At 48.6% G+C, this 16298-nt stretch overlaps 1 protein-coding gene across 1 annotated transcript in view; it reads left to right on the forward strand.

The window, feature by feature from the left end:
• Nucleotides 1-15869, forward strand: part of Npffr1 (neuropeptide FF receptor 1) — a 32566-nt gene extending 16697 nt beyond the window's left edge. Inside the window, exons 2-4 of the mRNA XM_021205580.2 lie at nucleotides 3262-3576; nucleotides 12628-12727; nucleotides 14850-15869. Coding sequence (XP_021061239.1) covers nucleotides 3262-3576; nucleotides 12628-12727; nucleotides 14850-15726 — 1292 coding nt within the window. The 3' untranslated portion in view covers nucleotides 15727-15869. The remainder of the gene's footprint in view (nucleotides 1-3261; nucleotides 3577-12627; nucleotides 12728-14849) is intronic.
• Nucleotides 15870-16298: the final 429 nt, after the last annotated feature.

Consider the following 16298-nt stretch of genomic DNA (forward strand, 5'->3'; position numbering starts at 1 on the left):
ACAGGGTTTCTCTGTATAGCCCTGGCTGTCCTGGAACTCACTCTGTAGATCAGGTTGGCCTTGAACTCAGAAATCCCCCTGCCTCTGCCTCCCAAGTGCTGGGATTAAAGGCATGCGCCACCATGCCCGGCTCTTTCTTTCTTTTAAAGAGTTATTTATTTAATGTATGTGAGTACACTGTAACTGTACCCTTCATATGGTTGTTGGGAATTGAATTTTAGGACCTCTGCTCACTCTGGTCAGCCTTGCTTGCTCAGGCCCAAAGATTTATTTATTATTACACATAAGTACACTGTAGCTGAGTTCAGAATCACCAGAAGAAGGCATCAGATCTCATTACAGGTAGTTGTGAGCCACCATGTGGTTGCTGGGATTTGAACTCAGGACCTCTGGGAGAGCAGTCAGTGTTCTTACCCGCTGAGCCATCTCACCAGCCCCTTGCTTCATTTTTCTACAAAATATCCAAGATTGAGTACTTCATAAATAGAAATGTAGCTCATGATTCTGGAAGCCTAGAAGTCCAAAAGCATGTTCCTTCTGTTCAGGGCCTGTTTCCTGCATCCTAACATGGTGAGGGCATCACGTGGCAAACTAGAACAAGCACTGGGTGTGGAAAGAGGCCATCGAGTGCACTTGCTCTTTGTGGTGGTGGAAGTGGTTGCGTTAGGAGGCGTGGTCTGGTTGGAATGGGTGTGGCCTTGTTGGAGGAAGTGTGTCACTGTGTAGGCGCGCTTTGAGGGTTCCTAGTGCTCAAGCTCTTCCCAGTGCAGAACACTCAGTCACTCCTGGTTGTCTTTGGATCAAGATCTAGAACTCTCAGCTCCTTCTGCAGCACTGTGTCTGTCTGCACACTGCCATGCTTCTTGCTATGGTGATAATGGACTGAACCTCTGAATCTGTAAGCCAGCCCCAGTTAAATGTTCGCCTTTGTAAGAGTAGCCTCGGTCATGGTGTCTCTCCACAGCAATGGAAACCTTAACAAGACGCCGTTCTTGCAAAGGATGGGAGTTGTTCCGGGGGATCTGGTGCCCTCTTCTGGCCTTTAAGTGTATACACACACACACACACACACACACACACAGAGAGAGAGAGAGAGAGAGAGAGAGAGAGAGAGAGAGAGAGAGAGAGAGAGAGAAGGATAATAGCTCATGACTCTTCTTATGTAATCACCAATGATGTCATATAGGAGCAACGTCATGTAACCTCATATAGATCTAACTAACTCTCTTCAATTTTAATAATTTACTTTATATCTATATCTATATCTATATATAGATATAGATATACATACACACGTGTGTGTGTGTGTGTGTGTGTGTGTGTTTGTGTGTGTCAGATCTTGGATTACAGACAGTCATGAGCTGCCATGTGGATGCTGGGAATTGAACCGGGGTCCCCGAGCCATCTCCCCCACCCTGCCCCTGCTCCCTAACTCACTCTCAGGAGTCGCAGTTCCAAATACCTTTGACACATGCTTTGAGGGAATTAGAGTGTCTAGACATGAGGGTACATTGAAGCCACAATAAGGACTTGCTCTACAGGACAAGAGTACTGTCTGCTGACAGTACTGGTCCAGGCAGGAAGGAGCCAGGAAGCAAACACTGCCTCTTCTCTTGCTTCCCACCTCATTTAGGGCCTCCCGTTGACTGAGTCTAACCAGAAGCTGGCAGGATGGGGTCCTTTAGGCTCTTGGGCCTGGGGATGTAGCTCAGTTGGTACAGTACTTGCCTAACACTCACAAAGCTCCGGGTTCTGTCACACACAATGAGCAGGTTGACACATTCATCTCAGCACTCAGGAGGTAGAGGCAGGATAAGAGTTCAGGGTCCTTGGGAGGCAGAGGCAGGCAGATTTCTGAGTTCGAGGCCAGCCTGTTCTACAGAGTGAGTTCCAGGACTACACAGAGAAACCCTGCCTTGAAAAAAACAAAAAAACAAAAAAAACAACAAAAAAAAAGAGTTCAGGGTCGCCGAGCAGTGGTGGCACATTCCTTTATTCCCAGCATTTGAGAGGCAGAGGCAGGCAGATTTCTGAGTTCGAGGCCAGTCTGGTCTACAGAGTGAGTTCCAGGACAGCCAGGGCTATACAGAGAAACCCTGTCTCGGAAAAAACAAAAAACAAACAAAAAACCAAAACAAACAAAGAGTTCAGGGTCATCCTTGGCAACAGTGGTGAGTTCAAGGCCAGCCTGATATGTAAGACCTTGTCACCCAAGAAATCTTCTGAGCCCCAAAAGATGAAATGAAGACAGGGAGAAGGTGTGTATGGAGACTAGCCAATGTGATTGGAGGATGAGGGCCCAGCACGTTGGATGTGAGGTTCAGGCAAACTCAAAGTCCTTGATCAGGGGACGGAGGGTGGTTAAATGGTCAAGAACACTTATTCTTCCAGAGGACCCTGATCTGGCTACTAGCACCCCCATTGTGACCCACAAACATCCATAACTCTAGTTCTAGGGCATTCGATGCCTTCCCCTGACTTCTATGGGCACCCAGCACACACACCATGCACATACATGTGTGCAGGCAAAACACTCAAAAATCTAAAGATTAAAAAATTAAAATAAAATTCTTGACAGTGTGCTCAGTTGTCCTTGGGACAGTGTACAGTAACGAGTAGGCATAGGGTAAGTGTGATGGTTTGTATATGCTTGTCTCAGGGAGTGGCACTATTAGGAGGTGTGGCCTTGTTGGAGTAGGTGTGTCCCTGTGGGTGTGGGCTTAAGAGCCTCATCCTTGCTGCCTGGAAGTCAATACTTTGCTAGCAGCCTTCAGATGAAGATGTAGAACTCTCAGCTCCTCGGGCACCATGCCTGCCTGGATGCTGCTATGCTCCCACCTTGATGATAATGGACTGAACCTCTGAACATGTAAGCCAGCCCCAATTAAATGCTGTCCTTTATAAGCTTGCCTTGGTCATGGTGTCTGTTCAACGGGGTAAAACCCTAAGACAGTATGATACATGAGACACAAAGAAACTGGAACCCTTCCTTTCTTTTCTTTGCAAGTCTCAATTGGCTGAGGTTGGCCTCAAACTCTCTAAGTAGATGAGAGTGTCCTTGAACTTCTGATCCTTTGACTCCAGCTCCAAAGTGCTTGGATTATACTGCTTTATGTGATACTGGGGATCAACCCATAGCTTCACGCATGTTAGGCAAGCACTCTGAGCTGCATCCCCATCCAAGGGTTGGCTTTTCAGTGGTGAAAAGCCCATTAACTCTTCTTTGAGTTGATCCTGACTCTTATGCTCCCTTCGCTCCAGCGGAACCCTCCCAGCCTCCCAACAGCAGCTGGTCCCCGAGTCCGAACGAGAGTGATGCTGAAACCAGCCCAGCGGCCAGCCTCACCTTCTCCTCCTACTACCAGCACTCCTCTCCAGTGGCCGCCATGTTCATCGCCGCCTACGCACTCATCTTCCTCCTCTGCATGGTGGGCAACACCCTGGTCTGCTTCATCGTGCTCAAGAACCGGCACATGCGCACTGTCACCAACATGTTCATCCTCAACCTGGCCGTCAGCGACCTGCTGGTGGGCATCTTCTGCATGCCCACAACCCTCGTGGACAACCTTATCACTGGTGAGTATGATCAAGGGGGCAGCAGGAAGGCCCTCCTCACCCTTCGCTTCGCTTCCACTTTCCAGCTAAAGACTGACGCGGAAGCCGGGAAGACGGAGATCACGGAGCCTCGCAGCCAAGGGGCCGTTGTCTCAAACTCCGACCGAGAGGTGAATAAGAATAACCAGCCTAATGGGCTAATCAGTGCCAGGCATGATGTATGATTTGTACATTATCTTAATTAATCCCCAGAATGATCCAACCAAGCATGCTTTGTTATTAGCCTCATTTTAAGGATGAGGAGTCAAGTTCAGAGCAGTTAAGGGGCTGGTCTGTGATTATTTATGTTGTCAGTGTCAGGGCCAGTGTACCTATACCCCTGTGTCTATTCGTATCTCCTTTGGACACATCCTTGGAGAGAGTTCCCGTGGACAGAATTAGTCAGGGGAGGAGTAAGAGATGGGCAGCTTTCCTTCTGCATGAAAACCTGGAAATCCACTCCTGTCATCCGTCCTCCCATAGAAGATGCTCTTGTCCTGTAGGTCTTGAGCTCCCATTGACTGGAAGAGTCGGGAGTAGGGACTGGCTGGCCGCTGAGCTGGGACTGGGTGAGAGGTCATTAAATGGAAGTAGACCATCACCTACAAAGCCCCACAGTTGCCAGAATGTCACACACTCATCTCTGATGGTACACCTGTCTTGTCTTAACATCGGAGTTTGGAGACTCAAGCTATGGAGACCTTACAGGTTAAGGGGGAAGATCGCCTGGCTAGTGGGGTTCCCAGCTGTTCCTAGGGAGTCCTCCTTGGCCTGTGCTCCCTCTTTATAGCAGCTCTGATGATGCCGGCCCAGGGAGGGAAGCCTGAGCGTGTGCAGGTTCCTGGACCCTAAAGTGAAATGGTGGAGAGGCTTCGGGCTATGTGCCGGGTGGAGACTTGACTCTCTGTTGAGTTCTGATCCCCGCAGAGATGCCAAACACAAATGGTACAAACTTCTTCCAGCACCCGCAGACAGTCGAGATCTAGATCTGGCCTACAAGTCTCCAAAGGGTATTTACAGTATAATTATTTACGTGACATTTTCAAAGGCCAAATCGTATTTTCTGTCCCTATGGATAGCAAATTGACAGACTCAGGAGATGGAGGGAGGGGTCCGGTCATGGAAGACGGAGTGGAAGTTTCCTGGAGTGATGCAGTATTTCTGTATCTTGGTGGACGCTGCCTGGCTGCATGTGTGCCTCAAACCTGTGCACCTGTATGCCAGAAGCAGTGGGGCTTATGGTTTGTTGAAAATAGTTCTAGTGTGAAACACGCCCATATTTTAGTCCATTTCCATGCTTGGATAAACATGATGGGTTTCAAGATGGCTGAGCAGGTGAGTGCTTGTTGCCTGGATTGTCTCCAAGTCTCATTCCCTGAGCCCCATGAAGTGGAAGGAGAGAGCCACTCCTGCAAGTTGCCCTCTGACCTGTCCCCCCCCCCACATGTGCATGCGCACACATCAACTTTGATTTTTTTTTTTTGAGAGAAGGGTTAGAGAGATGGCCCAGTGGTTAGAGAGTTGGCTCAGTGGTTAAGAGTGTGTACGGCTCTCCAGAGGAGCTCTCAGCTCCCACACTGGTTAGCTTACAGATGACTAGCTCCAGTTCAGGAGATCTTACACCTCAGGCTACCTGCGTTCATGTGCATACACCTAAACACAGAGATGCAGATATACACATATATAAATACATTAAAAATAAGATTAATCTTTAAAATAAAGTCAGGTGGCCTCCCAGAAGAACAACTCTGTGGCTGTAAGGGAGTCTTTGTGGCTAGGTCCTTTATTTTATTTTATTTTTTCAAAGATTTATTTATTGATTATATGTAAGTACACTGTAGCTGTCTTCAGACACTCCAGAAGAGGGCGTCAGATCTTGTTACGGATGGTTATGAGCCACCATGTGGTTGCTGGGATTTGAACTCCGGACCTACGGAAGAGCAATTGGGTGCTCTTACCCACTGAGCCATCTCACCAGCCCCGGCTAGGTCCTTTTTATATGGGAGTGTTTGCCTATTCTAGTATGTATGTATGTATGTATGTATGTATGTATGTATATATTTATTGTGTATGTATTTGTGTGTATATTTATTTATTTGGTTTTTTTGAGACCGATTTCTCCGTGTAGACCTCAAACTAGCTCTGTAGCCTTGAACTCAGAGATCCACCTGCCTCTACCTCCTGAGTGCTGGGATTAAAGGCGTGGACCACCACTGCTCTGCTATTTTAATTTTTTTAAATCTTATTTTATGTGTATGGATGTTTTGCTTAATGTATAAACGTGCACCCCATGCATCCCTGGTGTCTGCAGAGACTTGAGGGGGGGCATCAGATCCCCTCAAACTGGAGTTGTAGATGGTTCTGAGTCACTGATACTAGGGACGGAACACAGGTCTTCTGCTAGATCAACAGGTGCTCTTGGCCATCTCCCCAGCCCCTTGAAACAATCTTAGACTTACAGTAAAATAGTGAAGCTAGCATAGAACCTTGGCATGCGCTTCGCTCTTCTTCCCTAACAGCCACAATAGAGTAAATACCCAGAGGAAGCTTCCGTGTCTTGATAACTCATCAGGTCTGGGTGGTCTTTTGCTTTTTGGTTTTGTTTGTTTCGGTCTTTTTAAACCTTCACTAGTGTCATTTTCTAGGAGTTTGAACCCTAATTCTAAGAAACACCACTGAAATGCTCAAATCTTGAATGGTGGAGCCAGGTGTGATGATTTGAATGAACTCAAGAGGCTCAGCTTAAGGCCAGCCTGGGGCTATGCAGTGAAACTGTATCCCACACAGAAAACAAGCATCAGCCACAAGGTCATGACAATGACAGTAATGGAACAGGCCACTTCAGATGCTGCTTTAACAATGAAGCAGGCAACAATAGCTCGTATTGCTGCAAACATAAGCACTCAGGCACCCACATGATATATGTGTGAGGTAATCACAGGTCTGAACGGAGCATTCTGTTCATAATGGGTCTAAAGTGAAGGTTGGCAATTGTATGCATCCCACTTTAGAACTGCAGATTCCTGGATTACCATGGCTGCCTTGATCATTGTTCTCATGCTCTGAAGAGGCACTGTGACCAAGGCCACTCTTAGTATTTAATTGGGCTTTGCTTACAGTTTCAGAGGTTTAGTCCCTTGTCACGGTGGCCAAGAGCAGGGCAGCACAGAAGTCATTAAGAGCTGCATCCTGACATAGGCAGAGAAAGGAGAACTGGGCCTATCATGGGCTTTTTAAGACCTCAGAGCCCACCCCAGTGACTCACTTCCTCCAACAAAGCCACACCTCCTAATCCTTCTAATCCTTTCAAAGGGTTCCATGCCCTGGTGACTAAGCATTCCAATAGATGAGCCTCTGGGGGCCATTCTTTTTTTGGGGGGGACGGTTCAAGACATGGTTTCTCTGTGTAGCCCTGACTGTCACTCTTTGTTTTTTTTTTTTTTTTTAATTAATTAATTTATTTCATGTATGTGAGTATTGTTGCTGTCTTCAGACACACTGGAAGAGGGTATCAAATTCCCATTACAGATGGTTGTGAGCCACCATGTGGTTGCTGGGAATTGAACTCAGGACCTCTGGAAGAGCAGTCAGTGCTCTTAATCTCGCTGAGCCATCTCTCCAGCCCCTGGAACTCACTCTGTAGACCAGGCTGACCTGGAACTCAGAAATCCACCCACCTCTGCCTCCCAAATGCTGGAATTAAAGGCGTGCTCCACCACTGCCCAGCTTGGGGGGGGGGGTTGCATTCTTATTCAAATCACCACTCTGGCAGACAACTCAAATCTTTTGGGCACTAGGTGGCTGTCAGATGTTAACCTGTGGTTCAAGCAAGTCTGGAATTGGCTAGCCTGGCACGTGTGACTCTTCCTGCAACTCTGCCTTCTGAGCTCTGGGGTGGCAGCTGTGTTCTAGCTCATCTGACTCGTAAGACGTTTGGTGGGCTCCACCAAAACCTTTGATAGGCCACTTCTATATAGAGTTATAGACAGTGGCCCCGGGGGAAGATTTAGAGAAATTTTATTTCTCACAAGTGCAGACATCGAAAAGACATCACTTTATTTTAATTTTTTTTTTTTTTTTAACAGACACAGATAAAGTCAGTGTGGTAATAGTGCACACTCTTGTCTTGGAGACAACTTTACAAAAGAAGATATACCCAGCATTAAGAAAATCTTACTTTGGGGTTAGGGAAAAAAAAAAAAAGAGGAAGGAAAGTGGGTGGGCTAGGTCTGGAGAGATGGCTCAGCAGTTAAGAATGAAGATTCCCTTGCAGAGGAGTCATGTTCGATCCCCACATGAAGATGTGTTCAGTTCCACCCACATGAAGGTGGATCACAACCTGTTAACTCCAGGGGTTTCTATCTCCCTCTTCTGGCCACTTCAGGTACTACATGTACATGGTACACATACATGCAGGCAAAACACAACTAAATACAGATTTTTTTTAAAAAAGATTTATTATTATATCTAAGCATACTGTAGCTGTCTTCAAATGCACCAGAAGAGGGTGTCAGATCTCATTACGGATTGTTGTGAGCCATCATGTGGTTGCTGGGATTTGAACTCAGGACCTTTGGAAGAGCAGTAGGTGCTCTTAACCACTGAGCCATCTCTCCAGCCCTAAATACAGATTTTTTTTTTTTTTAAAAAAAAGGTCGATAATGTAAAATAGTGAGAAGTAAAACTTTAAAAAAAGCAAAAAGTTTCAACATATGAAAATATGAAAAGTTGTACTTCAGGGTTATATTGTAGGCAGCCACACAAAGGTCATGCCTACGGGCTGGCAAGCCCCGCCATCAAGAACCATCTGCTAACTGTCTTGGAGTGCAGTAAACGGTGAGATGCAGATCTTCCTCGCTTTGCCAGCAGCCATTCCTTTTTGTTTCTTCTATTTTTTTTTTTTTTTTTTTGGTTTTTCGAGACAGGGTTTCTCTGTGTAGCCCTGGCTGTCCTGGAACTCACTTTGTAGACCAGGCTGGCCTCGAACTCAGAAATCCGCCTGCCTCTGCCTCCCAAGTGCTGGGATTAAAGGCATGCGCCACCACGCCCGGCTGTTTCTTCTATTTTTAATCTTTAAAGTTTTATTTATTTGTATGTGTAAGTGCTGTATCTGCATATACACCTGCATGCCAGAAGAGGGCATCAGATCTCATTATGGGTGGTTGTTAGCCACCATGTGGTTGCTGGGATTTGAACTCAGGACCTTTGGAAGAGCAGTCGGGTGCTCTTACCCGCTGAGCCATCTCACCAGCCCCGTGTGGTTTTTTTCGAGACAGGGTTTCTCTGGATAACCCTGGCTGTCCTGGAACTCACTTTGTAGATCAGGCTGGTCTCAAACTCAGAGATCTGTCTGCCTCTGCCTCCTGAGTGCTGGGATTAAAGGTGTGGGCCACCATGCCCGACTGAAGCTTTCTATTTTATGTTTTAGGGTTTTGATATTTAGGAGTTTAGTATTTCCGGAATGTTGCTTTGGGGAGTTTAGACTTAATCTTTCTGGTGCTCTGGATTAAGACTAGAACCACTTGTCTAACCCAAAGTCAGACCGAGGATCTTTAGCTGATTTTAATTGTTTCCTTCCTTCTTTCCTTCCAGACCCCAGTGCTAGGATTGAAATTAGGCTTCAACCATATACTTTATCATTAAACTACATTCTCAGCCATATATATGTATATCTATGAACGAGGCTGAAGAGATGGCTCAGTGGTTAAGAGCATGTGCTGCTCTTGCAGAGGACCCAAGTTTGGTCCCTAGATCCCACACGATGGCTCACACCATCAGTGAACTCAGTTGCAGAGGTTCTCAAGTCCTTTCCAGCTCCGAGGGCTCCAGACATGCATAGAGTGCACACATGCAGGCAAACACTCATACACAGAAAATAAAATATAAAAAACCTTATTAACTTACTCATTTGTGTGTGTGTGTATGTGTGTGTGTATGTGTGTGTGTGTGTCGTGTATAAGTGTTTGTATGTGCACCACACATGTGTAGGTGCCCGTGAAGGTCAGAATCAAATCTCATAGACCTGGACTTATTACAGATGGTTGTGAGCTGCTATTGTGGGTGCTGGGAATTGAACCCAGGACCTCTGCAAGAGCAGCAAGTGCTCTTAACCACTGAGTCATCTCTCCAACCCCTTGACCTCTTTTTGGTTTTTATTTTTGCATGTGTATGCTTATGCACACATGCATGTATGTATAACATTTTTCTCATGTATGTGTGAGTGTATGCGGAGGCCTGAGGTTGTCATCTCCTGGGATGACAAGTCTGTGTTACCCGGGTCAGCTCACTGAAGTGTTTCCTTAGCTCTCTTCAATCTGCCATAGGTGCCAGGTCATGATGTCAACATGTTTGGAAGCTGCTTTTCCATTATTTGCAATATGGGCATTTTTGTGGTCTTCTCTGATGCCAGGATCTGCCCTTTGGTCCTGGGATCCTTGACTAAGGATGCCGAGTGACTAGGGTATCTGTAAAGCAACCTCTTCCCCCTTTCTTTAAAGGACAGATGTTTGTACAGTAAAGCTGGGCTCAGGTTGGATTCTCTAGCACTAAGGATGCAGCGCAGAACCTCAGGGAGATGCTCTTTTGGTCCAGCACTGGAGGGTGTGTGTGTGTAACTATTCTCAGATGGAGGCCTCTGCGGGTGAGCGGTCTCAGACTGTAAACATCCTAAACATTCAGGAAGAAGTTGCTAGTCTTTCCATACATTGGTCCGTCCATCATAAACCCTGGAACCAAGCCTGGTGGCACTCACGTTACATCCCAGCACTCAGGAGGCAGAGGCAGGCGGATCTCTAAGTCCGAGGCCAGTTTGGTCTACAGAGTGAGTTCCAGGACAGCCAGGGCTACACAGAGAAACCCTGCCTCGAAAGAAACACAAGAAAAAAAAGGGGAGAGGGTGGAAATCATATTCTGATTCGTGAGGAATGTGCTGGCATTCCTCTTGAGCCTGGCCCATCTGACAGTGGCTTTGCCAAGCTTTGGAGCCTGCACATGGCTGAGCCCACGTCGACAATATTCATTTACTCAGAACTTCACTCCTTCTGTGCTTCCTCTGCTGCCTACACCCTGATTAGATTCAGTGGAGCCATTGAGGGGAGAGCAGCCTGGATCCGTGGGCAAGGCACAGATGAGAGCCGAGCCTTTTGCTCGATCGCTTAGGTAACCGCTGGAAGCCAGCACTTCCCCTTTCTAATTACGAAGTACCCTACGGGGTGATCCTCTGAGACCATGCAAATGTCATGGCTCGTTATATTTTTGTACCGACTTCATAGTGTTGCCACCCACAACACTGCTTCTCATCCTGTTCCCTCTTAATGACATTCACATCCTCTGTACTTACTAATTGGCTCTCTGCTTCCTGGCTTTTAATCCAACATGATTGTTTATTTTGTTGCTTAAACTGCTCTAGGTCTGGCAATTGCAATTGGAAGTTCACTGCGGCTGGCTTCGGTGTCCTTCCCATATACAACCATCATGTTTGGAGTGTTTCCTTCCTTCCTCATTCCACAGAATGTTCTAGATCATCTCACATTTTTCCTACAACAACCCTGGAATTAACTAGTTCTTTTAAAAGCCTTGTTTCCTTTGATTGGCGTGCACTATTTCTATTTTATGCACATGTGTGATCGGATACATGTGTGTGTACCATGTGCATGCCTGATGCCCACAGAGGTCAGAAGAGGGCACCAGAGCTCCTGGAACTAGAGAGTTATGGATGTTGAAAGCCACCATACGGATGCTGGGGACTGAACCAGAGTCCTCTGCAAGAGCATCAAGTTGTCTTAGCTGCTGAGTCATCTCCACAGGCCAAGGAGTAGAGTATTTATAAGCAGAGGTCTGACTTCCTGGGATGCTTATCAGTGGCTTGATTCTAGACTCTGAAGGGACAGAGATGGGACATGCATGCATATTGCCACAGAGTTCTTTGACACATGTCTTTTTTTTTTTTTTTTTTTTTTTTTGAGACAGGGTCTCGCATGTAGCCTTGGTTACCCTGGAACTCACTATGTAGCCCAGGCTGGCCTGGAACTCAACAGAGATCCGCCTGCCTCTGTTTCCCCAATGCTGAGATTAAAGACTGCTTTTTGTTTTGTTTTGTTTTTTGTTTTTTTGAAGATTTATTTATTTATTATATGTAAGTACATTGTAGCTGTCTTCAGACACTCCAGAAGAGGGCGTCAGGTCTTGTTACGGATGGTTGTGAGCCACCATGTGGTTGCTGGGATTTGAACTCTGGACCTTTGGAAGAGCAGTCTGGTGCTCTTACCCACTGAGCCATCTCACCAGCCCCCTGTTTTTTGTTTTTTGTTTTGTCTGTTTGGTTGGTTTTTTTTTTTTTTTTTCGAGACAGGGTTTCTCTGTGCATCCCTGGCTGTCCTGGAACTCACTCTGTAGATCAGGCTGGCCTCGAACTCAGAAATCTGCCTGCCTCTGCCTCCCGAGTGCTGGGATTAAAGGCATGCACCACCACTCCTGGCGAGATTAAAGACATGTATCACCGCACCCAGCTACATCTTTACTTCTATGTCTGGCCATTTGCCTGGATTCAGAAACTGTGGCCCATACTAATACTTGTGATTCCAATCCAATATCAGAAAATTTTTCCATGAGAACAAAAATCTTTGTTTATCCACAGCCTGTTTATTTATCTTTTTGGTCCACTTCAGTATACAGGTGTGATAATAATACATACGCTGTGGATATATGATAATGGTGATAGGGTAATAATAGAGCTACTTCGAGGAAGGAACGGCCTCCCTCCTGGACTGGACAATAGACTCTGGACATCAGGCAGGGCAAGATGACCTGAAGGTCATAGACACAATCAGCGGTCAACTAAAGGCCATCTTCCTAAAAGTAGTGGTCACATTGGTGGACCGGTCATCTCCTCCGTCACAGTCACAGAGACCTCAGGAGCCCTCACAGCACGAGGATCAATGAGCCACGTTTTTGGGAGGTATTAGCTATGTGGCAGGTGCCCTGCATTTTGTTGACTAGGCATCTCTCCACCTGTGGGGACCTCTGTCGTTACAGGTTGGCCTTTTGACAATGCCACATGCAAGATGAGCGGCTTGGTGCAGGGCATGTCCGTGTCTGCTTCGGTTTTCACGCTGGTGGCCATTGCCGTGGAGAGGTGAGAACCTTCCCTGGGTAATTCTGGGGCTGGCACATTGGACTAGCTAGATGGCTGTAGGGAGAGATCTGCTGGGAAGACCACCCCATCCCTTTCTGGTGGCAGAGGCCACTCCTGATAAGGTCTCATAGTAATCTCTGGGGTCTGCTGGAAGCTCATGGCAGTCCACATCCTTTAGGTACCAGGAGTCCTACCTCTCCTCTGTTTGAGCCCTGGGAAGCCAGAGCCAGAGGAGCCTGTCTGCAGATGGGCTTGGCAGAGCTGGGAAGGACCGACCCTCTTCTGTTTCTATATCCTATCTACTTGCCGCTGTCTGGAAGCCCCGGCTTTACTCAGTCTACATGGCTGTCACTTCTGGTCATTCAGCCTCCGCCTCCAGCAGAGGCTAGAGTAAGATTCACTCTGGATGATAAACGGTTCTGTACGTGTGGCCGAGGTAGGCTTAAGCTTTCCTTCCCAGAACACACAGCTGTGACCCCCACCCGTGCTCCTCATTAAGTAGTTCAGTGTGGCAAGGATGGCTCAGGATGGAGAGGGATGGCTCAGTGGTTAAGAGCATGGGCTGCTCTTCCAGAGGTCCTGAGTTCAATTCCCAGCAGCCACATGGTGGCTCACAACCATCTTTAGTGAGAATCTGGTGCCCTCTTCTGGTCTTCAGGCATACATGCAGGGGACTGTTGTATAGCTAATGAAAGAAAGAAAGAAAGAAAGAAAGAAAGAAAGAAAGAAAGAAAGAAAGAAAGAAAGAAAGAAAGAAAGAAAGAACAGGGCACAGTTGTGTGACAGTGGTATCTCCAACCAGAGAGCAGAAATGCTTGTGGTTTACAAACCCAGAACACTGAAGGTTGGCAAACGTTTCTGCATGTACTGTAAATGCCCGAGGGCTTGGCTGACCTCCGTTTTAGCCAGAAGGCTAAGAGCAGATAGTTCTTCTCCAATCATTCTCACAGTTAAGATGACCCGTGGGGGTGGGGGCCTGTCAATACGCTCCACCACTGATCCACCCCCGAGTCCCAGCTCCTGAAGTTTCCAGCTGAAAGTTACACCCGTTACATTTGTGATGAGGCTGGTCAAGTGGCTCAGTGGATCAAGGTATGGCCGCCAAGCCTTTTGACCTGAATTCCATCGCTAGGACCACGTGGAAGAAAGAGATTGCTGACAGTTGCAGTTGTCTTTTGTGTGGAGAAGGAGAAAAGGCTAGGCGAAGGGACAGGGAGAACTAAGCACTAAATACATGTTTTTTAAAAAAGCATTTGTATATTTGTCTAGTTGGGCTTCCCAAGCACTGAGTGTTCACCACAGACTGGGCTGTGATGGCTGCTACTGAGTAAAAGAAATAGAAATAAAGGAAAGTCCATGACTGCTCTTGGATATGGTGGAGGAGAAAGCTTATTATAGATATGTGGGGGAGAGTCCAGAGTGGTCGTGATCCTGAACCACGTGGGGCGAGGGGGAGGGGAAAGGAGAGAGGGAGACCAAGAACAACAGCCACGAGGCCAAAGGTGCCAAAGGAAGGGGGAGGCGGCCCAAAATGTCTGGGTTATATAGGGAAGAGCCTCTGCGGGGAAAGGCAGCCCAGATCCTGGGCTGGAGAGTTCAGGGTAGAGGGTGGGGTAGGTCAGCTACACCCAGTAACCCGTAGCAACGGAAGGATGGGAGAACCTGGAGGCCAGGTCCGCTTTGATATGGTAAATAGGAACCTCAGCGGCCAGTCCTGGGTTGAACCCTTAGTACTGCCGGCTAATCTGTCCTAAATTAAAGATCTAAGCCTCTGGAGAGAGGCTGTTCCTTCCTCCTCATCTATTCCACTAAATCCACCTAAGTCCAGTATGGGCTCCAGAACAATTTAGCGGGACTGAGCTGCCTCCTTCGCAAAAGACAAACCAATTTACTTGTAAATTAACCTGATTAGTGTCCAAGCAGTCCTCGGATGCTGCCTAAGTGTAGTGATGAATGTCAGGTATCTTATTCCAGTAGCACCCGAAACTGCCTCAAGTAGGGTGATGAATGTCAGGGGTCGGTCCTCTTCCAGCAGCCCCTAGCCAGGTCATCTCTGGCCCGCTGGGCCTCCAGGGATCCTCCCAGACACTTCCCGTTTCTCTTCCCACCCCTTCGCCTGCAGGTTCCGCTGCATCGTGCACCCTTTCCGCGAGAAGCTGACCCTCCGGAAGGCGCTGCTCACGATCGCGGTGATCTGGGCGCTGGCGCTGCTCATCATGTGTCCCTCGGCGGTCACTCTGACCGTCACGCGAGAGGAGCATCACTTCATGCTGGACGCTCGCAACCGCACCTACCCTCTCTACTCGTGCTGGGAGGCCTGGCCCGAGAAGGGCATGCGCAAGGTCTACACCGCGGTGCTCTTCGCGCACATCTACCTGGCGCCGCTGGCGCTCATCGTGGTGATGTACGCGCGCATCGCGCGCAAGCTGTGCCAGGCCCCGGGTCCAGCGCGCGACGCGGAGGAGCCGGTGGCCGAGGGTGGCCGCGCGTCGCGCCGCAGGGCCCGCGTGGTGCACATGCTGGTGATGGTGGCGCTCTTCTTCACCTTGTCCTGGCTGCCGCTCTGGGTGCTGTTGCTGCTCATCGACTACGGGGAGCTGAGCGAGCTGCAGCTGCACCTGCTGTCCGTCTACGCCTTCCCGTTGGCACACTGGCTGGCCTTCTTCCACAGCAGCGCCAACCCCATCATCTACGGCTACTTCAACGAGAACTTCCGCCGCGGCTTCCAGGCTGCCTTCCGGGCACAGCTCTGCTGGCTTCCCTGGGCCGCCCACAAGCAAGCCTACTCCGAGCGGCCAGGCCGCCTCCTGCGCAGGCGGGTGGTGGTGGACGTGCAACCCAGCGACTCGGGGCTGCCATCGGAGTCTGGCCCCAGCAGCGGGGTCCCAGGGCCTAGCCGGCTGCCATTGCACAATGGGCGTGTGGCCCACCAGGATGGCCCGAGGGAAGGGCCTGGCTGTAACCACATACCCCTCACCATCCCAGCCTGGAACATTTGAGGTGATCCAGAGAGGGGAGATCCCGTAAGCCTGTGGCCCTGACCCCTTAACTATGATGCCCGGGCACAATAGCAGTATTAGAAGAGGGTGCCAAGATGCCTCCTTGATAAAAAACGAGACAATGAGGCATTGAGACCCAGGGAGAGGTGACAAGGTGTCACTGTTGGGAATCCCACTTGACTCAGACTCCAGTGAGTCTCCCCAGGAAAATGTGTCACTGGGTGGTTAGGAAGAGGTGACCTCTCCTACACGCTGAGCCCCTGTGACAGAGTCCCCTGTGCTGTGTTGCTGAGACAGCTCTCCTTGGTCCTTTCCTGGGCCAAGCTCTGCGCTTGCCAGCGCCAGTATTTGGGTTGTTTTATTCCAGGAAGTGCCGTACCCACTTCAGCCTGTCCCAACTGAGCAGCTCCAAGAAGAACCCTAGGGAGTCCGTTTAGATGGCAGGACGCTCTGGGTTGAGCCCAAGGGAGACTCCCCTCCCCAACTCCCACCCCCATCCTCTCAAAGCCAGGCAGAGCTCCTAACAGTATCAAGAGCTCGTGGGTGGGCAGGCAAGGGGAAAGGAAGACAGC

The sequence above is a fragment of the Mus pahari genome, chromosome 9 (assembly GCF_900095145.1).
Source record: "Mus pahari chromosome 9, PAHARI_EIJ_v1.1, whole genome shotgun sequence".
Lineage (NCBI taxonomy): Eukaryota > Metazoa > Chordata > Mammalia > Rodentia > Muridae > Mus > Mus pahari.